Source organism: Arctopsyche grandis, chromosome 4 (assembly GCF_051622035.1).
Source record: "Arctopsyche grandis isolate Sample6627 chromosome 4, ASM5162203v2, whole genome shotgun sequence".
Classification (NCBI taxonomy): domain Eukaryota; kingdom Metazoa; phylum Arthropoda; class Insecta; order Trichoptera; family Hydropsychidae; genus Arctopsyche; species Arctopsyche grandis.
In genome coordinates this window covers 16,062,466-16,087,500 of record NC_135358.1, presented here as the reverse complement: position 1 = coordinate 16,087,500, position 25,035 = coordinate 16,062,466, and the positions used below count along the sequence as shown (strand labels likewise).

The 25,035-nt window shown below is 31.8% G+C and overlaps 1 protein-coding gene across 1 annotated transcript in view; it reads left to right on the top strand.

Moving 5' to 3' along the window:
• Window positions 1-25,035, top strand: part of LOC143910987 (fasciclin-2-like) — a 273,650-nt gene that overhangs the window by 25,925 nt on the left and 222,690 nt on the right. Inside the window, exon 3 of the mRNA XM_077429654.1 lies at window positions 17,885-18,045. Coding sequence (XP_077285780.1) covers window positions 17,885-18,045 — 161 coding nt within the window. The remainder of the gene's footprint in view (window positions 1-17,884; window positions 18,046-25,035) is intronic.

Genomic DNA, 25,035 nt, shown 5'->3' with positions numbered 1-25,035 from the left:
CGCGGAAGCGTACACATATCCACGAAGACACACACTATTCATCATTTCGAATGGGTGATCGGGTTGAATTGGCGAGATGGATGAATGGAGTTGAATGAGCACACTCAACATTTTACTATTTATACGTGCGCGTGCGTATAAATTACCTTACATTGTATTTATATATTATATAACATATAACATTATTTAATTTCATTCCAAAACCACCCGTTGAAATCAACTTATATATATTTAATGAGTAATTTTACAAAGTTTGTTTCTATCATATGTATTCACGGCTCATATATTTGGGTATTTCTTTAAGTATAATATTGATATAAATTTGCAAGTACATATGTACCTACTATAATAATTTCGGGTATTTCAAATTTCTATTGGTGATACGCTTCGTATGGATATATTCATATTTATTTAACTACATAGACGTGTCGATATGTGAAATAGAAGGAGGGGAAGCTAGACATAATGCGATGAATACAAATTAAATGGGCGCGAGATGAAAGGAGAGGAGAAGTTTTGATCTTGCCGATGAAACCCCGTGAAAAAAGTTATACTGCTCTCAGGTACGAAAACACGCGAAAAATCTGATTATGGAAATCCTCGAGTAATTGAATCTGCCAACTTTTTTAAAACCGGATAAGAGGAATATGAAATTTAATTGAATTAAAATCAAGAAGACGGTCGAAGCTTTCCGTCTCTCCTGTATCTTCGTTCATCTTCTCGTGCTAATAATATACGACAAAATTCGATATCAACGGTTTTGTCCGGCAAAATTTTCAATCAAATCTTTTTATTTGAGTTATAATTTTAGGAGAGAATATCTTTTTCTTGATGGAATTAATTAGTTGGTAAGCAAGAATGTAAAAATTAATATTTTGAGGTAGCAAGTAAAACTATTCAAATTAAATAATTTTTATTCAATGAATAGGTAACCTCAATATCAATATATAATATTAATGTCATTATATAAAAGTTTAGTTTAAATATTTTTATGATTTATTATGAAATGATTTGTATTTTCTTATGAAAATAATTTCGAAGTGTTTAACGAGTCATTCTTTTTCATAAATTATTACAAAAATAATCATTTAGCGTGCTCTTAAAACAACATAATAAATGTCGAAAGACTTTGATCTTAAAATATGTATTGTGCCTAGTTAACGAGTCTCACGGCTACGAAGACAATGGCGACAACATTAATTAATACATTACTACATACATATTTTGCCTCGATTCTAATGATTCTATATGATTCTAAGAAAATAAGAATCATATATCTCGATATATGATTCTAAGAAAAAAAATTAATTAACGAAAACATTGGATCCATATGGAACTACTATACAAACCAAGGCGATTGACACGTAGTAATTTCCTCATCTGTAGGTATTGCTACAAAGCTCACATTCAAATCACAATGCGTCTACTTGATTGATTGAGTAATCTCGAAGACCCGCGCTCTAAGGGTCAAAACGGTACGCTACGGACGACTCGTCAGACCAGTCACAGATGACGGTTGAAACAAATTGAAACTCTTAATTGCGTTCACTCGACGTTTTCAAGACTAACACTAGAAAGTGAGTGATCGGTGAATAATTACTTGCCACTTTTTCCACCCACCTCCACTTGTGAGAGGGCTACAAATTAACGTTTACTTTTATTTTTGGATATTGCAAAACGAGAGGTCTGTGATATCGTGGGAACATACATTTGAGGAGCGTGTCTAATAGGGAAAAAAACGCGGACGTGCGACCTCCCCGATCCTCTAATTAACTCTCCTAGTTGGCTTTGCAATTTAGTGAGCTCGAATTTAATTAATTTGTGATGGGGACGTTAATAAGCAACGATAACACTATTTCACTCTTTGCACAACTAGCTACTGCGAATAAGATAAATATTAATTTGAGCTTGGGAAAACAATGAAAATCACAATCGCCTTCAAAGACCTTTTCCGGATGGCAATGAGGGTACAAGAGCTTTCACAGACGGATTGGGCCAACAATTGAAATACGAGTTGGCCGTTTGTTCTCGAGTAGCATTCCTTGAGATTACGTTTGAAACATGTGCACTTAATCGCCAATATTTTAGCATTATGGCTCGCGAGTGCAGCCTGCACTTTTTGAACTTATATTACTCATATGGCACACACATAGAAGCCGAGGCCACATTGGTGATTTATTGCTACGAAAAATATACTGGAACTGTGTATTACATGAACTCCGTAACATGTGCCGTGAGGATGGAATTATTACCCGGGCTTGATTCACTCTCGCGTGTGGGAGTTTTTTGTGTTAAATGTACGTTTGTTCGCACGTCTCTATGTGCGGTTAAATATCTGGAGCTTTTCTGAATAGCTTTCTCGCCGTGCGGAAGAAGGGTAAATTTCTGATAGCGACTCTATCTATCTGTTTCTTATCTGCGAAAGCTTTCGCGAAAGCACAGACGGGAAATGAGAAAATTTTCATTTTTCAGACACCCCTTCAGGCGCGGCACTGTTTGGATTAGCGAGTGAAATTTCATCACCGGGGATGCCTACATTTTTACTTTATTTTTTTCTTTTTGCGGCTCAAAGCGGTTATTTGCAGAGGTGCTTACGCCATTTCGGTCACGTTTGGACGCGTAGTATTTTTTTTTCTTCGGCGTTTTACGTTCGTCATCGTGATGTCGCGAAATTCGCGGATTTTTGAAAGCGCGAAAATCTCGCGGTGTTCTGCGACCCGGACGGCTATTATTTTCACTCGGAGGAACCGAGTCGTCGTCTCTTCGAGTATTATTTCTGATTTTTCTAGATTTCTTATTGTCTTCTTAATTTCTCGACGGCTGAGATATATTTTTCCTTGGAGAAATTTTTAAAAGCGACAACAGCTGTTGCCGCCTCTCGTATCTCTCAATTGATATTACCTTCACAAATATAAATTTCATTTTTGTTCGTACCATTCCGTGCTAAAGTGAACCAACACAAACGCCATACTTTCACATTTTTAATTAAATTTATACCTAAAAATACCCATCCATTTCAAGTTTCATTAAAATTCATATAAATAACCTTTTGTATTCGTTTTTCATACCATGTACCACAGAATTGAATCTGGCATTTAATTATTTTATGGGGCTAAGTCAAAATTTTAGGTTCATAAATACTGTTAACAACTTACAAAATAGTTTCAGAGCACGACAGGTTGTCATTTTAAAATTGAAAAGTTACAAAGCTTAAAAGCTAACCGACACTGGATATTTAGAATTACTTGCTTTAACTGTAGTTGAAAGCTAAAGTTGCCACACACCGCATTTGCAGAGTCATAAAGTTTATTAAAATGTATGTATGTACAGATATACATATGCAGTAGTGAGGTTACATGCTAAACAATTTGACAATTCATGGTTTGCAATAGTAGTTTAAAATTTACCTACATTTTATTCAGTCCATCCAAGTCGGACTTGGTTCATTTTTTTTATACTGCATACATTATTTTTATAAACGACTAAATTTCATCACACTAAACATACATATGTAGATGTTCTTCTTAATAAGTGACACGTAACAGATTGTAAGAATGACAGGCGCATAGTGAATGTGTCACTTCGAACGAAACAATGCGGAAAACTTATCCCTCTACTCGTATGTATATATACATATATATACATACATATATGTATGTATACATATATGTATGTATATATAGAGTGACTTGAGATACTGCATAAAATGAAATGTACTTACATACGTATATGAAATGTATTTTTATATATAGAAATGTTTTGAAAGCTTTGAAAGTGAATTGTACATTCACGATACGATGATCGCGTAAAAATTTTGATACGATTCCAAGGAATTCCCGGCGATTCCAATATGGCACGCGTCGGGCACATACTTCTACATACGTTCCGATTTACTAATAAAATATACATACATACACCTATACATTCCAAAAGAATGATTCGGATCATGTGTTAGCATTAAGGTTGGAATTGGTTAGGCGTATGTACATATATTTGTTAATAGTTTAGAACGGCTTCTAAAGTACTATCACCTCAACCATTTTAGTTCCAGCTAAAATATTTGACTGTGAAGTTGCAATATTATAATATAACCAATTTGATGGTTTCGTCGCTTGTTGCCAGGGGTATCAAACTCCTCAACCGGATGTTTATTAGTTTGGATTTGTTTAATCTAACATATACTGATCTGAGGGATTGTATAATTTGGAATCGTAGCATTTTCTATTATTATATTTGTTTTATATTTATGCTTATTTTATTTTTAATTATGTTTTATTTCATTTTCATCTTATTGTATACTTTTTTCTTTTTTTGTTTAGCCATAGTAACGAGTTAGAATAACATACTCTGTAATGTCAATATGGCAAAATTGTAATAAATAAATAAGTAAATAAATAGGTTAACATAATATTTTTAAATAAGAATTAAACTTCGACTATTTCTAATCGTCTATATATCTAATAAATATATGAAGTTTTGTGATAGCGAGATAATTCGACCTCGAGATTTTGACTAATTTGAACAAATTGAACTCAATAATTGATCATTGATCACGATTTAGAGAGCGTTGTCAAAGTGTGTACATATTTTATTTTATTTTATTGTCACAAATCAATACACACTCGCCATTACAGATTTGCTCCAATGCGACGGGTGTACGTTAATGAAATACATAAACAATCAGAAATCAGAAATACAGTAATACATACATATACAATCAGAATATATAGAATATAACAATTAATCAGAAATAATAATCATAGTGACATCTATAGATTTCAGATTACTGTGTATAATTAATACAAATTATACACAGGCAGATTTTTGTGACAACAGGATTAGATTTTTTAATACCAATTTTCAGGAACCGTTTCAGCAATGATCAGATAAAATTGGCAAACTCTGATAGAGAAACGATCGATTTGGAGTCACAAAACCCCCAAATCTAACCAGCAGTGGCGAGGACACGAACCTATGACCTCAGTGATGCTAAATATATACGCTATCACTAAGCCAAACTGCTGGCTATATGTATGTATGTATAAGTCATTACCATATTTTCTTTTGATACTACTGACTTTCCTTAAATATATAGACAACCAGTAACATAGCTCAGTGGTTGGCGTGTAATGCTAACAATTGAGGGGTCACGGGTCCGAGCCCTGATCCAGTGTTGCTGGCCAGACTTTGGACATATGTGACTTTGGACATATGTGACTTTGGACATATGTGATTTCATTGTTGAATTGGTCACCTACGCTCGTTTGTCACCATTATATGAATTTAATTTCAAATTAATCATAATATGTCTAATTTATATAAAATACATATGCAAAAATTTGGATGCAAGGGTCATTTTGGGGAAAAACCCGTAATAGCACCATCATGGTAAAAAAAAGATCGAGTCATGGTTTGGTGCCATCCGATTTTTTCGAAATGAAATTTATAAATGTTTCATATTTCACCATAAATACGAAAATTTTATTTAAATTAAAATATAATACAAATATTTCTAATTTAATTTAAGCCGTTCCCAGAAATATAATATACCGCCACTAGGTGGCGAGGGGTTAAAAGCTTCCACCCGGAGGTCGAATACAGGAAGCTCACAATTGGCCGGTTCGAGCACATGTTCTTGGCCTCACCTCGTTATTCTTGCCCCGTTTCCTTGGACCGAATCGGTGTTTTATGATATCCGCAGCTGCATCTCCGTGACATTGGAGTCAGGGCCGTTTAAGTGCATATTATATATGTATGTACATATACATATTTTTATCAAAATTACCCTCATAAGTATGGAATGGAGATATTTTTAGAACAATAACAGCATAACATGAATAAATATGTGTCTCATTTATACAGGTTGCTAGAGAAGTAGCTGGAAAATAAAATATTTGATAAAATAGTAGAGGGCTAAAGCCAAATTTATTGTTCCTTAGAGTATTGAAATTAAATTAAAGCTTAGTATTATTTTAAATATGTGCAATAAAGTGCAAACGCACATAAGAGTACTTTAGAAATGTCTACGTGTATGATGGTCACACGAGTCGCTATCCAATAAGGCGCTCTCTAGATCGGACGTGCCGGTGTTAAATTGGCATGAATCGTATTATTTGACTCGATGCGATTCACTGACGTGTTTATTAAACTCTGATGTACATACGTACAATAGTCGTGGCTTGAGATTTTAAGATCCGTATCCGAAATTTTCAGATTCAAACAAAATTCAATATTGAACATTCACTCATACCGGCAACATTATGAAATACTATGACAGCATTTTCGATACAAATTGAGCGCAAATGTATTAAAACTTGCACAAGACATAAAAAAAAAAAACATAAAAACTATGACGTTGATCGTAAGGTATTATAATGGGATGCGGTGCATCCACTCTAAAATCGCCAGACAAATTGAACGACAGATTAACGGACGGCTGCTTTAAATGCAATTTTCATCTTCACATCGAAAGGTTACTCGTCATATGATGGGCAATCTATCATTCGAGAAAACGAGAATTACGTTTAAAGCTGCCGTTCTGTTAATCTGGCGATTTTAGAGCGGATGCACCAAAACCATTTTAATGTAACTGATACCAAAAAAATGTGAATTTTGGAAAATCGTTTCTCTTAGTAAATTTTCAGAAAGTGTTTAGGTAGTAGCAGCATTTTGGAAAGAACATAGCATTATCATAAGAGGCAAGTTTGGCTTGTAAAGTCGGCTTGGCCTCCATACCAGAATAGGCCATCACAATTTAATCTCATTTATTGTGAATATAAAGCTTGTTTTTGTCATGCTGGCAATAAAAATATTTTAAATTTATCCTGTTCCTAATGTTGTGTCGTCCTTCTATTATTTATATATATCTCACATCTGCTTACACTATTACAAAAATACAAAACTGTTAAGTTAAATTTTCTTTTCAATCGTGACGTTGGTCTAAATCGTTTCATTTAAAAATATAGAATTCTTTATATATAGAATTTTCATCCTCTATATATAGAATTTTGCACATTGTAATGTACTTTTGTAATCACTTACTATGTATGTGTGTGGGTGAACGTGAAAAATGTAAACTTTTTTTTTAAATGACATACCTCTTCTATAATTTGTATATAAAATTATTATTTTGAATAAAAATACTAATAATTTTATTTTACTACCGCCATCTATGTTTAAAACTAAGAACTGGATAGACGTCAGTCACTTTTCAGAAATTCAAATTTCAAACGCGTCTTACACGATATTTTTGCACCATCGCATGGCGGAGGATCCATTTACCAAATTGATAACCAAAATCAGCAATATGGAGTATGAAAACGATCGGATAAGAGGCAAACTTTTCCTGAATTGTAATCGTAAGTGAAACGTAAAGGAGGTATGTAAAAAGTTCTATTTCCGGTTGTCGGATTTTGTTCAAATTTTTTTATTACTTAAAATCACTATCAGTATTATAATACACATTTAATATCAAGAAAATAAAAAAAATTTAAAAGATCATAAAAATATTGTTTTAAAAAAAATACTACTTCCGGTTTACAAATTCTGACCAAAACCTCATCAGCTCTAAGTAAGTATATAAAAAATCCAAATATAAATTTTCAGCTTGATTCGTTCAGGGGTGTGGACAGAAGAGTGGCCACAACATTTCTGACCTTTCTAAGAGGAAAAAATGCCACTTCCGGTTTATTAAATTACGTGATTTTTTTTTTTATTTTCATCACATTGATACAAGAATAATACTAGATTTTTTTTCGTAAAGAGCACGCATCGAAAAAATAGTGGAAGAAAAATCGAACAAGAGTAAACTGGCACTTCCGGTTGACAGATGCTTCCCAAATTTTATACATAACTTGATATTATAAAAGCTTAAACTTCTAGATATGAAATTTAAGTTCAATAAACTAAAAATTTTCTGAGAAAAAACATAAAAAAAACCTCGATTCTCTATAGTAAAAGTACTACTTCCGGTTCAGGTAAAAATATTTAAAAAATATAAGGTTATAAAAATTATTATTTCTATTATATGTAAAAAAATTTCAGTCCGATATAGTTAGCGGTTTGGGAGATAATTGAATTCAAAAACTTAAAAAAGGACATCTATACCATTTCCGGTCAACTTAAAAATTTGAAAAATATTTAAGTCATTTGGATAATAATTTCAGTTACCAATACCAAGTCTCGGTTCGATAGAACCAACGGTGTTCAAAAAATCCCCAAAATACACTGACATACGCACATACATTTTTTCTAGATCATGAAAACGTGATCAGTGATCGATTCTGAGTTCTAACTTAGAGCTGATAAGGTTTTGTATCAGAATTTGTAAACCGGAAGTAGTATTTTTTTAAACAATATTTCATTATTTTATGTTGATCTTAAAATTATTTTTATTTTTTTGATATTTAATGAGTAATAATTATAGTGATTTTAAGTAATGAAAAAAATTCAAACAAAATCCGACAACCGGAAGTAGAACTTTTGTCTTGTATCGAAATTTGTTCAATTTGTATTGAAAACGCTCCCATAACCGGTATGTGTGAACGTGTATGTATGTTTAATTATCGAATTTTGTTTTATGAACTTCTTATTTTCCTCAAATACATAGATAAAGGTTGGTCACATCCGAATTTTTTTCATCGTCATCATCATTCACAGCCATCCACCGCTGATTAACAATAAATTGAAGCAAATTCAAAATTTCAATCGGCCAAACGTTCGTTGGCCGATTGTCCATTCGGCCAAAAGACCGCGGACGACAAATTTGTATACTCCAAAGTTTTATTTTTTGTGCCCCAACTATAAATTATTAATCGTGCTAAAAACACTATATGTACTATAATATAAATATTTTTGGCATACTTAAGTTAGCATAGAAAATTGGAATTTAAATATATGTATGTATGTACATTCATATGTATACTTTGAATGTAAATACATACATATACATATATGAATGTACGACATATGTATGTATTCGATACTTTTGACGGTGACACTTTGACATGTGGAGGGTTATCTGTGTAATTTAATTTGAGCAAAATTTGACAATGACATTTTAGTACCAGTCGCGTTTGTTAGCTTATAGTTATTGAATTACATATGTATGTACTTTATAGTTAAAGGGTTAAGAAATACGAACGAGACATTGAACAGTTCGGTTCGGTTAACACATTGCGGTCGGGCGACTGGCATCTGCTACTGCCAGTGATAAATTTAATTTGTTATAAGGCAAACGCGCTAGCAGTTTAATTTAATAGTCTGGTGCAAGCTACCTCCGCTTAACGGATGATGGATGAATCCACCCCTGTATTTTACTCGCGCGTACGCTCATAATATGTATGCATGATATGTATGGGTCTCATCAAAATGTACGTTCGGATTAATGAACCGTTCGCGGATAACGCTGTTATTCACTTGTTGATTTGCGCGACTTTTGTAAGTGATGAGAAGTTTTCCAGTTGTTTGAACAGTTAACTTTTGAATAGGACATTCGAAGTTAACTGTTCGTGGAAATTGTAAGAATTGAAATTATATGTAAGTGGAACACTTGCAGATTTTTTAAAGGATGCATGTTGAGGCGGAAAATTGTTCTAATATAACCATTCGATGCTTTTCTTATATACACATGTATTTGAAGCGTAAATTTTCAATTTTTACTTTATTTACAATGAACGGTGAAAGTGCTTATCAAATACGACACTACATATATACTGTGTTTACCAAATACGACACTATGTACCAGCTATATTTGGGCGTAGTTCATTTTTCCAGGATTATCTTATTGGCCTATTTTTTTCTATATATGCAGTTGACAGGGGTTTTCAATATAAAATATAATATGTATTTTCATAAAATAAATCAGTAATAACGTGAATATTTTAGATAAGATCCGTCGTTTCCTTTTTCTCGATATCGGAATGGTTTATAACTACTTTTGTATTTAGGCTTGCACTTACATTTAACGACATCGGTCTGTCCGTCCACCATAAACATTATATCCTGTTTTGAACCACTCGGCTTCTTTGAGAGTACTATTTTTAAATAAAAGGAATATCCCTGCTGGCAGCTAAATAATGTTTCGCTTAAAGAAAAAAGTATTTAGTTAACAGTAATTTCATAAAAAAATAGTTTCTTATTGGCTGGATTGCTCAAAGGCGCTTGTGATTGCTCGGTCGTTAAATATTATAAATTTTTTTCGATTCAAATAAATTTGATAAAAAAACAAATGAAGATTTTTTTCATGGTTTTCATTTCATTTCCATTTCAGCATCATTAATTAGTATATGAATAAATGTGTTCATAAAGATATTTCATTATCACTATTGACTGTTGCTTCTTTTCTTCTGTTGCGTTGGTTATAATTTTCTTTCCGAATCTAATATATGCGATTGTAAATTGTATACTAATTTTATCTCACGAAGGCGTGCTTTATATCACGGTACGCACTAGTAAAAGGGGTGTATTTACTTCTTTCGAAAAGAGTATTCAATACATAACATATTTAATGCACACGTATTTAATTAGTTTCAATTTTAAATGTGCTTAGTAGAATTTAACGAAGGCAGCAATTTAAATAATCAGTTTTTTTTCAGTAAAAGGTCAGTGACTATTATGAAAATTATGTAATAATTGTGTACTAAATAGGTAAAAATGAACGGTCAGTAAATCGCTTGTTTTAATTATTTATTGAATAACAGAAAATTATCAAGCAGTTACTGATAATCTGTTTACTGACCAAATCAAACGAAGTTAGCGACCAAATAAATATAGGCCTTTAAAAAATACGACTTTGTTAGACGGAATATCCACATCTAATAAACATGTATGTATGTATGTACATATTATTTTTGCTCTTTACTTCACATTATTTTCATGGCTTATTTTTGTTTAAATTTTTTTAGATTATTATATTTAATTTTTCTTTTTGTATCTTTTTTTTTTGTTTTTTTAATGTACATACATATATACGTATGTATATGCCTAGCTATAGTGACACCTTGGAGTATTTCTGTATTGTCTACACATCTAATGTATCGATACAAAGGTCTCGATACATTAGATGTGTAGCCACACAATTTAAAATATGAGGTTTTCCAAAGAAATAAAAAAAAATTATATGTCGATTCATATAACGTAATTAGATTTTAAATTTTTCCAATTAAAAGACTTTCAAACAAATGTGTAAGAAATTTTGTTTGGAATTTTTTTTACCAATTTCTTTATTATATAAGTGGTTCTGAATGTGTTAATGAGTGGGTGGTTGGGTGGTCGTTTATGGTCGACAAAGGCGGTCTATTAATTCCCTACCGTTCAGCAGATTCTTACGTTCGTCGGTGCCGTTTAGCTGCGTGCAACGATATTTCATTAGACATAATGGGCCGGGTATTATCCGCTGCCGGCCCATTTATCAGCGCAGGGCTGGCTCCCCAGACATGTCCATTCATAATTTATGCTACTTTTGCGAATAGCTCATATTTGGCATGGACTAGATCATATCTGACGCGATTCCGCGCGAACGGGTACATTCACACGGAATTTTGCACGTCCCGAGTGCGCCGGAATAGGGGAGAAATGTGTTAAAGGGACGGATATGAATGCTGAAAGAAATAGCTCAATGTCGGGGAAAAAGTCACTATATAGATTGCTATACTGGGGAAAGTCGTATAGGTTATTCGTATATATAGTGAATATAGTATTATATTATAAAAAAACAAAATTAATTCATTTCACTTATTATAATACAAAATATTGATTATGAAATTTTGTTAACAAGATTTAAACGGTACATTCATTATACTTGATTTTTAGTATTTAGAATATGTATATTTTGAATTTATATGTTGTTACTTTATATCAGATTGCAATTGCGTATTGGGAAATCAAATTCGAATATATTAAATTTTTCGTATTTCATTATTATATTTTTGTGCTAATGATTAAAATGTTGTCATTTTTTAATGCAGTAAATTTAATTTGGCTATATAATGGTTATAATGGGTTTCATAAATAAAAGAGGGTTTTTGCACCTTTCTCACGTCCCACGCTCATCACGTGCCGATCAAAAGTATAAAAACGTAAAAAAAAAATGGAGGCTGCGATATTTTCGACACAAAGAGTGCGAGAGGGACGGGTATCTATGAGAAAAATTGGAAACGTAATTCATGGAAAGACTTTCAGAGTAAAAAAAATAAAATAATTGACAGCTTGTCATTCTGTTGACGAGCATTTGTTGCTTGGGTTTGGCGTTCAGCAAAAGATTGAATTCTAATTTATCGAGTCGTATTTTATAATAAGGAGTCGCAAAATCCGACCAAGAAGTTAGTACACTTTCTAAGCAAGCTTGAAAGTGCGAAAAGTAGTGGGATACATTCATCGAAAAGATTAACTTATTCGCTGGTGTTGTTTTTTGTTTTGTGTCGCGGACGAAGTTAGCAAAGTGGAAGGTTGGTTGGCTTAGTTCACAGTGCGATTTATTTATGACGTTTGGCGGCTTTTGTAAAAAGCGGTCGTGTTGGAATTTTCCCGACGCTTTTCCGCGACAGCGACATTTTCCCGCACGTGTGAAATTTACGACTTTGCAACTTCGATTATCCGTTCCAATTTTACAAAATGACGAGTCGGGTCAAATCGTGGCTAGGTAAAAAGTTCGTACATCTGGAAAATTTGGCATATACATACATACATACTACATATATATGTACTAAATTTATTTGCCAAAATTTTAAATACATAAACCACCTATGTCGTTATTCTAACTCTTACATATTACGTTTTCTATCTCTCCTCATTGTGTAGGTATAGCATACAGCGTTCCATACTTCTTTGAGTGAACTGGATCTAATGAAGCATTCTGGCGTTCAACGCCTAAGTTTCGTACTCATACATCATCATTGGCAAGAAATAAATATCTTTTTCTTCAGGCACAGTGGCATTTTAGATTTGAAAGCGGCATTCATTCGAGCAAATGCACTCCATCCTAATTTCATACGTTTCTTTATTACCGGAAATGTAAATGATTTGACATATATATACATACATACATACTTATATGTCTGTTTATAATTCCGCATGCACGCATTAACGTGTGCATGCGAAATTTGTCATTTTTGTTTTGGGTTTTTTAAAATAGAGCAGCGATGTGGTGCAATATCAAAATATGTGGTCAAATCGTCTCGTTCTTCGATGAAAGTTTCTTTCAGATTGTACAAATATTCGTTGGGAGGGTGGATATCTAATGTGGGGGTTTTTAAAGGCTGACTTTATTGACCTTCAAAACGGCTTTAATAATAATTATATATAATACTAAAAAGTTGAAAATGACAGGATATAAAACATTTTAAATATTATGTATGGTGCCGATGCCCTCCGTTCTACCGTCCTGAAATTTCTCGAGACTCGTTTTGCTTGAACAGGAGCTTGTATGTATATTGTATACAAAAATGTTTTTTGTATACATGTATGTCATATATTATTTAATATACGAGATATATTGTGATCATTCATAGATTTTTAATCTATGAACATGCCTTTAAACTATAAGAAAAAACGTTTAAAAATTAATTCTTACCATATATTTTTTAATCGTTAATGTTTATCTCGTAAAATAAGTATTTCACTATAAAAAACATTTTCTTATTTGTGTTTTGTATATATGCAAACTCGACAGAGGGATACACCGAAAACGTCGAGAAAACGAGTCTCGAGAAATATCAAGTCGGTGGAACGGAGTAGACCCGTATCGTACATACGTAGATATGTACATAATATATTTATATGTAATTCGAGAGATGTAAGCTTTCAATTTTTTTTATTCTTGTTCACGGTGTATTTATATATACATATGTATGTACATATACATATGTGGTTGGGTTTTGTTTCTTATGAATATCTGCATCATCACTGTGACCATTCCCGTTTCCGGTGTTCTCCCTCCGTTACCTCAATCTCGTTTTTCAACTTAACCGGAACGGACAGTGATGTATGGTGGGAAACTTCACACTTTTCCCTTTCGCCAAAATAATCTTCGGAAAATTTGCGTCCCACTGCTCTTCAAATACCGCGATAATAAATTTCAAATTATCGTATACATATATATGTACATATATGTATATATATATATATATATATATATATATATATATATATATATATATATATATATACATATATATACATATATATGCAAGTATACCCAGGATTTATATATATATACATATATAGGTAGGTACATTTACATATATAGCAAGTATACCCACGATTTACATTCAATTTAAATCGAATCTGTAGTGATTTTTTAGACGATTTTTCGAGCTTGAAATAGAGGCGATGTTAATGCGAAAGGAAGGGCGTGATAAGGTTCGTTTCGCCAGAAACATTCTTCACTCGTGTCGTATTATTATTGGTGGAGCGGCAGTTTGCACGTTATTCGACGACACGTTTGAACGTGCCGAATTCGACTTTTTCCGAAAACGGGAAATAAAAATTTTTCAACCTTTTAAAATGATTCCCATTTTGGTGTGTTTTCTCCCTTTGCATATGAGAGTATGCATAGTTCACATCATACATACATATTTTGTGCTCATTTTGTAAAACAAGTTTGAAATTTCAAGTAATATTATGCTAACCATTATCATTTTTTATGGAATTGCTTTGGAACTGAATCTACATATGACTTCATTATCACCTGTTTCCTTACTTCACGGTAAATATTGATTATGAAATATCATTTGCCTATTCGAGACGTAATTTTGTAGATTTGACATTAAAGATTTAGGGCCTAGAGCAAAGATTGGCTACATGAGATATCAAATATGTAACATACTATATGTATATATACATATGTACATATATATATATATATTTTTATTTTTTATTTTTTATTTTTATTACAATCAAGTAAACTCGTCATTACAGATCGCTCCAATGCGACGAGTGTACGAGAACGGTGAGAATACAATAATACATAGAATACAATCAGAATACATAGAATACAATCAGAATACATAGAATACAATCAGAATACTAGAATACAATAATTAATGAAATTCAGAAATAATAATCATAGACACATCTATGGATTATTTTAAGATTTTGTGCACAATTATTATTACAATTTTTATACACATAATAAACACGAAATTATAGAGACATCTATAGATTTCAGATTTCTGAGCATAATTTCTACAAATTATACACACAGATTTGTGACAACAGGAAATGATCTATTACCAATTTTCAGGAATCGTTTCAACAATGATCAGATAAAATTGACAAACTCTGATAGAGAAACGATCGATTTGGAGTCACAAAACCTTTTTTTTAGTTTTGTGAGTCGATCCATCGATCGCAGTGGTGCTAAATATATACGCCAATACGCTAGTGGTGCTAAATATATATATATATATATATATATATATATATATATATATATATATATATATATATATATATATATATATATATGTATATATATATATATATATATATATATATATATATATATATATATATATATATATATATATATATATATATATATATATATAAATAAAATATATATATATATATATATATATATATATATATATATATATATATATATATATATATATATATTATATATATATATATTAGCCAGCAGTTTGGCTTAATGGTAGCGTATATATTTAGCACCACTGCGATCGATGGATTGACTCACAAAACTACTGGTTAGATTTGGGGGTTTTGTGACTCCAAATCGATCGTTTCGATATATATATATATATATATATATATATATATATATATATATATATATATATATATATATATATATATATATATATATATAACCAGCAGTTTTGTGAGTCGATCCATCGATCGCAGTGGTGCTAAATATATACGCTACCATTAAGCCAAACTGCTGGCTAATATATATATATATATAATATATATATATATATATATATATATATATATATATATATATATATATATATATTTTATTTATATATATATATATATATATATATATATATATATATATATATATATATATATATATATATATATATATATATAATTTATAAATACATTCATCAAAGTTGAATAGTTCATAATAGTATGTTGATAATTATATTATAGAGATTGGCCCTTCTGGAATACCTGAATATAAAATAAAAAAATAAAATAGGAACTATTTTTAAAATTGAATATCAAAACGACAGAGTAAAGATTCGCTTCGGTGCCAACGCGAGTTGTCTTTTTAATTTTCATCTTTCAACAGAACTTTGGCGAAAAGACAGCGAGAAAATTCTGCAGAATCCCGCGGGAATTTTCCCTCTTTAAGCTTATGCAAACTATTGCCTTGCATACTCGTGTATTTGACACGACAAAATAAGGAAGCAAAAATGCTACGTTTTACTAACATACATATGCGTATTTATACTGCACACTTATACATTATTACGTTTATAATCTATTATGGTGTATTTATGCAGAAATGATATTCTCGATTTTTAACGGTCAATTCCAGAGGTTTCGAATGTGCGGGTCGCGTGTTCATTCCGTGCGCAATCGGACTTTTTCAAGGGGTAGAGACCGACTGGGTAAAGCAAAAAGGGATTGTGGTCCGCAGACGGGAAATGATGCAATTTATAGATGGAAGAGGGCGGTTTCCGGCTGCCCCTACCCCTTTCTTCACCCCCTTTGCCACCCCGTTTCCGGAAGTCGGGAGTGTTTGCCTCTCCGGTTGTCTCTCCGACACAAATCGCGGGCAAGTTTCTCAATTATTGTAAACCGAGATGTGCTTCATTGTATAAATTTGTAGAATTGATATACTCAACATACGAGTATAATGTGTGTTTGATGTAAGTTCATTATTAGCATACATATAATTGATTGGACTTTTAACTATATATAGGTATACATATGTACTAATATACTAACGATCACTGTGCCGAAATAGTTAGAGTCTATATAGTGTAGATTAAAAAAAAAAAAATAATAAAATGGCACTAATTTTTATACTATACATTCAAAATGCTTAAAATTATTTTGAGATCCTAATTTTTTTCAAACTAAAATGATAAATAAGGTTCACTTTATATGTATGTATGTACATAATAATAATACGCGAATAATAATTAGAATTTTACATACAACCATATGAGCTGTTATATTTGAAAGTGGCGGAAGTTCAATTTTCAGTTCCAAGAACACAATTTCTGTTTGAGTTAATTCACAAATTGTTATCACTTCTATTAATTCGATATATCTTGAATCTCTGAAAAGCAGAATATTATAGACTAGTCTTTTAAAATATTGTTAAACGCAAAACATTATATTTAATCTCTTGCGAAATATTTCTCGAAATGAAGAGACTGATTGCCTATTTCAAATATTACGGCTCATATATACATAGATTTCTAATTTATTTCAGTAAAGAGGGTAATCTCTGTGTGTGTGTGTGTGTGTGTGTCCTAACGCTAGCCGACCATAATGAATGAATCAATAAAAAGTCTAGACTGTATAAATTCATTCGTCGAGACTTTGCCGCGGTATCGAACCAGTGACCTCAAAGTATCCTTTTATAGGTATACCAGAGTTCAACGGTTTCTACCACGAAGCCAAAAGTCGATTCTAAAAATGGCCTTTTTTATAAACATTAATTGAATTTTTTGTTCTCGCCATATAAAAATACGTAATTATAATACTTTTTTAACGAGGTTTTGAACCATTTTTTTGTTTTCATATTAAACAATTAAATATATATTTTTAATTGAAATTAATTTAAATTTTAACGATATTTGAAAAATAAAATAAATTTCAGATCGCAGGATCGACCATACGATCCGTTAATTCGTATTCAGAACATAAATTAAATCTCACAATTTTGTCTTAGGATACTCATGGAGTCACCCAGGCAGGGAAGCTAAATTATACGGCGATCACACAATGAAGATATTGCCCGAATTCGAGGACATGTCACCGGAAGATATATCGGTGATGCTGGGACAAACAGCCTTCTTGCCATGCAGAGTGCGACACTTGGGTGACAAACTGGTAAGTACCATGTCTATTTGACTAGAAAACTATTTATGTGATTGATCTTGCCGTTTTTCCATGAACGGTTTCATAGATTTCCGAATTACAAACATTCAACAAAAATATATACATTTGAATAGTATTTTATATCCCTCAAGTCCAATGCAGTATGTAGTATGTAGTCTTGAGCTAATCCCGTCAGTGCAGTTTGAGTGCATCGTGCAGGACTAACTATCCCGTATCCAGTCAAGCGTGTCGGTCTCGTTCGGGACTTTTTGCGCCTTTTTTCCGGGAAATCCCCTCTTGGACGGGCACGTGCTCCCCCTGCAACGGGACAGGAAATAAACGGATTTCTGTTTTTGGGAACGCTACCGGGAACTTTAAAAGGAAGCCTTCATGTCTCGCAGGACGCGGCTCGTCTCTCTCTCTTTCTCTTTCCTTTCTGTGTACATAATAATTTATATCGAAGCACGTGCACGAACATGCAAAGTAGAGGTGGGTACATGTATGCACATGCCTATCGCAAAAGTCGCGTACTATGAAGCGTAATACGGGGTGAGAGTGTAAGAGATAGTTACGAATTTAAATAATTGTATTATAGTTTATGTACATACATATGTATATAGTTTGTAAAGTTACATTATGTGGTAAAGTACTTACGTATATATATTGCGTACATATGTACATATGTACATATATGTCATGGTCAAAGGTGCTTTTAAAGTGTCGATTTAAGCTTAAGCTGAGTTGCATAGAAAATTTAATGGTTAAAAAATGTATTAAAGTATTACATTTTTAAATATTAACCTCATTATACATAGTAGATCGCAATCTTAGATTATTCTTTATGGGAATTTTTTAGAGCTGTGGAGTCGCTTCAAAATTTACCGACTCCGACTCCGAACGGTTTTGTAAGAACGAGTTTTCTTGCCAACGTATAAAATTGTTAGTAGTCAAAATAATAGAGATTTTTAAAATAAAAAAATTAAAGGAATTAAAAAAATCACTGAAAATTGACATGAAACACAATTTATTGAAGTATTAGTAATGAAATATGTAGATATAAATAAAAAGTGAGTATATTTTTACAAACAAATCAATTTAACCCTAGTACGGATACTTCAATTTTCTTACCGTAGGTTCGTTGGACACTTATATTAGTATTATTACGCGTATATCAGTTTGCTTTTTAAATGTTAAATTATGTATTATGGTTTTATATTATTGATCACAAAGGTCGTAATATAATTTATATTGATTTAATTAAATATATTTTAATTAGAAATAATAAATGACACTTTGGGACAGATAAGTAAGATATTTGACTCAGTTATATATTATATGGGTATTATTTTGATAAAAAATAAAAATATTTTTTTTATATTAATTAAAATAAAGGAGATGGAGGAAACATTTGATTTTGGCCACAACACAAGAAAAGAGTAATTCAACGAATTTATTTATAATGTACTTTATATTCATGATTTTATTTACAATGTAATTTAAATTCGTGATTTTCATAAATAAATAAATTAAATTTAAATTTATTGGTAGATTTATTTCAATGAAATTGAAGACTCTAGTTGACACAGATCGTAATACTATTAATAAGAAAATAATAAAAAGAGGTCGGAGTCAGTTGATTTTTTACAATTTCGACTCCGACTCCACTTGAAACGCTTCGACTTCACAGCCCTAGTATTTATTTATTTAGTATTTATTACTATATTTATATTATACTTTGTATGTATGTATGTATATGTTATTCAGAAAATAATTTCGACCGGAATTAAAAGTGTCATTTGAAAATCGTTCTTTTCATTAATTTCTGAAAATCTTTATTTGCACGCAAATAGCAGTTATATTATAAGAGTTTCTTTTGCGACAAAATCATCTCTTTTTTTGGCTAAAAAAACCCTGAATCGATACTCGAAATAGGGTCAGACGTCCTTCAGCTTTTTGAGCGCGGTACGCTCGGGTGACCCGCGACGCGAAGGGACAGTTCTGATCCGAAACGGTCGGGTATACCTAGCGGCACCTCATACAAAGGAGGACTGGTCCAGAGGGACTAGAGTACCCTAGTCCGAAACCCAAAATATCTCACTAGGGCTGTGAAGGGATGCGGAGTTGAAAACTCGATAATTTTCTCTCGAGGTTCCAGAAATTTTTTCGAAAGCCATTGACACCGAACGATATAATTGAAAATTCAATTGGGCCACTTTGTGGGCATGTTTGACCAAAAAGAGCTCCAGTTTCAGGGGCCGATGTTTATTCGGAGATATATATTTACATATGCATAATATCTGTGCGTTGCTGAGAAAATTCCGTTTGGTAAATCTTACCCATAAGAGCTAACAGGATCTATTATATACATATGTTTATATGTACATACATATATTGTATATTCATTGCATAGAGTAGGATTTTGAACTTGAGAAAGAAAAAATATATGTATATACATATTATATTTTTATTTTACATAGATATATACCAAGAAGGCCTAACAGACCTAACAGGTAAACCCAAATGCGCCTTCCTAAAAATTTAATTACAAACATTGCAGAATTTTTTATTACATAAATCGCTATATTTCGTGAGGCTGAAGAACACGAAATTAAAAATTAATGAATTTTGGAATTAATCCATAGAGGCATCTATGGATTTAGACTTGTACATACATTTTTACATATTGTACATAAATCAAATTCAGATATTTGTTACATAGTGGGTAGGATGATCCCATTTGATGGAGGAATCGTTTCAACAATGAAATCAGATAAATTATTTTTATTTTATTTTATTTATATATATATTTAGCTATCAAGCTAATTTAAAAAATACATCTTAATTATTATACTTAACTCTAAAATTTATAATTAACTTATATGTACTGTCCCTCACAGAGGTGTCTCTTCGCACCTCGCAGGAATGCATCCATGTTTTTAGCAGACCTGACGTACTCAGGGAGGGCATTATACATGAGCACACCCCTGTGAAAAACACCCCCAGCCGTCTTATTCTTTCTTACTGTACTTACAACTAGTTTGTCCTTATTTCTAGTATAAAAACTATGTTTATCTCTATTCCTTATTATATAATCATCAAAATACTTAGGTAATAACTTATGATCTAACTTATAAACAAAAGACAATGTACTAATATTTAGACTAATTCTAATACTCATCCATCCTAATTCATCTAACATACTTCCAATACTCTTAAATCTACTCACATTCAAAATAGCTCTCATAGCTTTATTCTGTATTTTTTGCATTTTTTCTAAATCTTGGCCACTAAACAAATTAAGCACAGTGGCACAATAAACCACATGTGGCAAGACAATTGAATTAAACACTAAAATTTTACTTTTTTTACTTAAAATATTTCTTAATCTACATAATACACCAACTTTTCTAGCCATTTTTTTTATTATATAGTCAGCGTGCATTTTAAAATTTAGTCCTGAATCTATGTATACACCTAAGTATTTTATATTTTCAACTTTTTCAATTAACTTATCATCAATTCTAATTTCATTCAATATATTTTTATTTTTACCATTCAACCACATCATTTTTGTTTTATTCACATTCAACTTTAATTTATTTTCACACAACCAGTCATTCACATAATTTAATTCTATATTTAAAATCTCAGACATTACATCAACATTCTTTCCAATTATATATATCAATGTATCATCTGCAAACAAATGTATTTTACACATCTTAATTACCTTAACAATATCGTTTATATATAGTATAAATAATAAGGGTCCCAATTTGGACCCTTGCGGCACTCCATGAGGTGTTACAAATTCAGAGGATAACACCTTATCAATTTTTACTCTTTGCCTTCTATTATTTAAGTATGATTGAAGCCACTTTAATACTATACCATTTATTCCTAACTTATATAATTTTTGTAATAAAATATTCCTATCTACTGTCTCGAACGCTCGCTTAAAATCTAGAAAAACTGCTCCAACAACCATGCTAGATTCATCCATCGTCTCCATCCAATCAGAAACTACCAATTGGATAGCGGTTTCTGTTGAATGTTTCACTCTAAATCCAGACTGTTCCACAACCAAACAATCATTTATACTAATGAACTCTTTCAATTGAATCATAACGATTTCCTCCAGCATCTTCTCAACAATTGGTAACATATTGATGGGCCTCATTTCACTGGCTTTATGTGTGCCAGTAACCTTTGGTACCGGTACAATAGTAGACACCTTCCATGCATCCGGGACGGATCCCACTTCTAACGATTCATTTATTAATTTCAGTAACTGAGGTCCAACCATGTCCCAAGTGTTGATTAAAATATCTAGAGTCAATCCATCCATACTAGAAACTGATTTCATACCCTTCAATACACCATTTAATCCCCCCATTTCCACTAATTTAAACCTTTCAAACTTATTTAAACCCAAATTAATATCATCATTCACACTATTATGCCTTGTTTGTATTGAATTAACTATATCATTCACACTATTGATGTAAAACTCATTCAATCTTTCAACCATATCCTCTTTATCATTATATACTACTCCCTCGACTTCTAATTCATTCAAAGAAACATTTTTTCCCCCGGAAATCAAAGTTTTAATTATTCGCCACATTTTTGTGGGATCTTTTTTTGCACCATCAATATTTCTTTCATGCCAATCCCTTTGGCAAATTGGCAAACTCTCATAAGAAACGATCAACTTGCAGTCACAAATATCCAACTCTGACCAGCATTATTAAAGATTAGCACGGGATCGAATCCAGTAACCTCTCGGTGCTAAACATAAACGCAACCACCGAGCTATACTGCAGGCTTATATATGTATGTACGCTGCTGTACATATGTACGTACACATTAATATGTCCAAACGTTTAGAGGAAATCACACACATATGTACGTCGAAAAAACATTAAAATAAAATGAATTGAATGTCACTAAAAATTTATTGAAAATTTTGCAATATATGTAAATAGCATACGAGTGAAATGAAGATGTATTATGTTTCTATAAATTTTTATGATTGGGTAAAAACAATATTGGGTTTTTTTGTATCAAAAAAAATTTGTATTACGAAAAAATGCGACTTTTATTAACTTGCAGATATGTTTACCATTCCATAAATATATAATGTAGGTTTATTTATATTTTTAGAGTAATATTTTTCAATGAGAAAATTTTATATTCGTCGTGAAAAGTAAACATTTGTTCCTGCACGAACTAACGGGATCGTTTGGCATTTCAGATTGAAATATACATACTTTATATTAAAATAAAAATGGAATAATCCAATTTGAGGTATGAGACGACTCGACTGTGTAGTTAAATTGTGTCATTAGGCGAAAAAAACACATTAGATGACGCCCCAAAGGTTAATATCCGTCCACTACCAAAGGGTTGAAGCCTTTTGACGTCGGGAATTAAATCAGCGCTGACGGTAATCTTTTCAAAAATCCCCGTAATTAGCGGTAAACCGTGAGGTTTTTACATTTCATCCCCTCTCACGTTTTCCGCACATCCACAACGGGTTTGACCATTCAACGACGATCTCAAAAGGGTTTACGCGAGGGATCCTTCATTAAACGGATCGGTGTCTCGTGTGTGAGGTGGCATTTTGTTTCGTTATTTTTGTGTACGTATGTGCATATATATGTATATGTATGTACATATATATATGTATATGTATGTACATATTTTAAATAAAACGAAATATTATTTGTGTACGAATCAATTCGGGGTGAGCTGCAGGATATGCGACGTCATAATAAACTAGTGTTATTCGCGCTCCACTGGAGAGTATAAGAGCTCTGGGTCGTTCGTTCGTATCCGGATCCGGCTTAAAGTTTTAACCGGCGCAAAAAAACCCTTATCGCGCCATTGAGCCGAAAGCTCGACTCAAACCGGCAACAGACGTAATTCGAAATCGCGCTTTTGCTCACACAACGATGAATTGCGAAGAATATTATTTCGATACACCCACAGATGCGTATGTACATATAAATATGTAGATACATACTTTGTATAAAATATAATATATAATAATATCGTGTAAAATATTCAAGTAGCATGATTATTGTTGTTTCTTTTTTCGAATATTACAAAATACTACATATTGATATAATACTATATAACGAAAGTACAGAGCGTTAATTCATTGATATGGTAACTTGTAAAATTGGTAAATATTAAGTATACAGATACTTAACATTTTCCAAAATACTTAGGTTTAATCATCTCTTGCTAATAATACTGAACAACAAGAAGGCTAAATATGAAATTTTAGTTTAATACATTGAAAGGTTTCGGAGAAAAACTCAAAAATATCTCGAAACTCTGGAGTAAAAGTACTACTTCCGGTTGATGTAAAATATTAAAAAAATACTTGCTTATGTAATTTATCATACCTATTACAAATGAAAAAGTTTCAGTCTGATCTGTTGAGTATTTTAGGAGATATTTCAAAAACTTTAAAATAAGGTATGACTTCCGGTCAGCTAAGAAAAAAAAATTAAGTTATTTTAATTAGCATTTCAGAACCCGATACTAAGTTTTAATTCGATATAACTAAAGGTGTTCAAAAAATCGCCAAAATACACAGACACACAGGTACACATTTTTTCTAAATTACGAAAACGTTTAAAAAGTTGAAATCAGGTTCGCATGATCATTGTTGTTGGGGAACACTTCATTTATTGTTACCATGTACATACATATGTATGTAGATGAAGTACAAATTACCGAAGCAGAGACTCACTGAATACGATAATGATTTTCATTAGTTTGCTCTAACCTGATAATATAGAAAACCAATCCTTATAAACGTGATGATGTGTAAAATTTCGCTACAATTCCCTCTTAATTCCAATACTTTATTACGATTTTATTACTTTTGGCATGGCAATACTAGATTTTGAGTCAAAGACCAAAATCACTGTAAAAATTGCGCATTTTTAAACTCTCATATATGAAAAAAGAGAGCGAACCAACAAA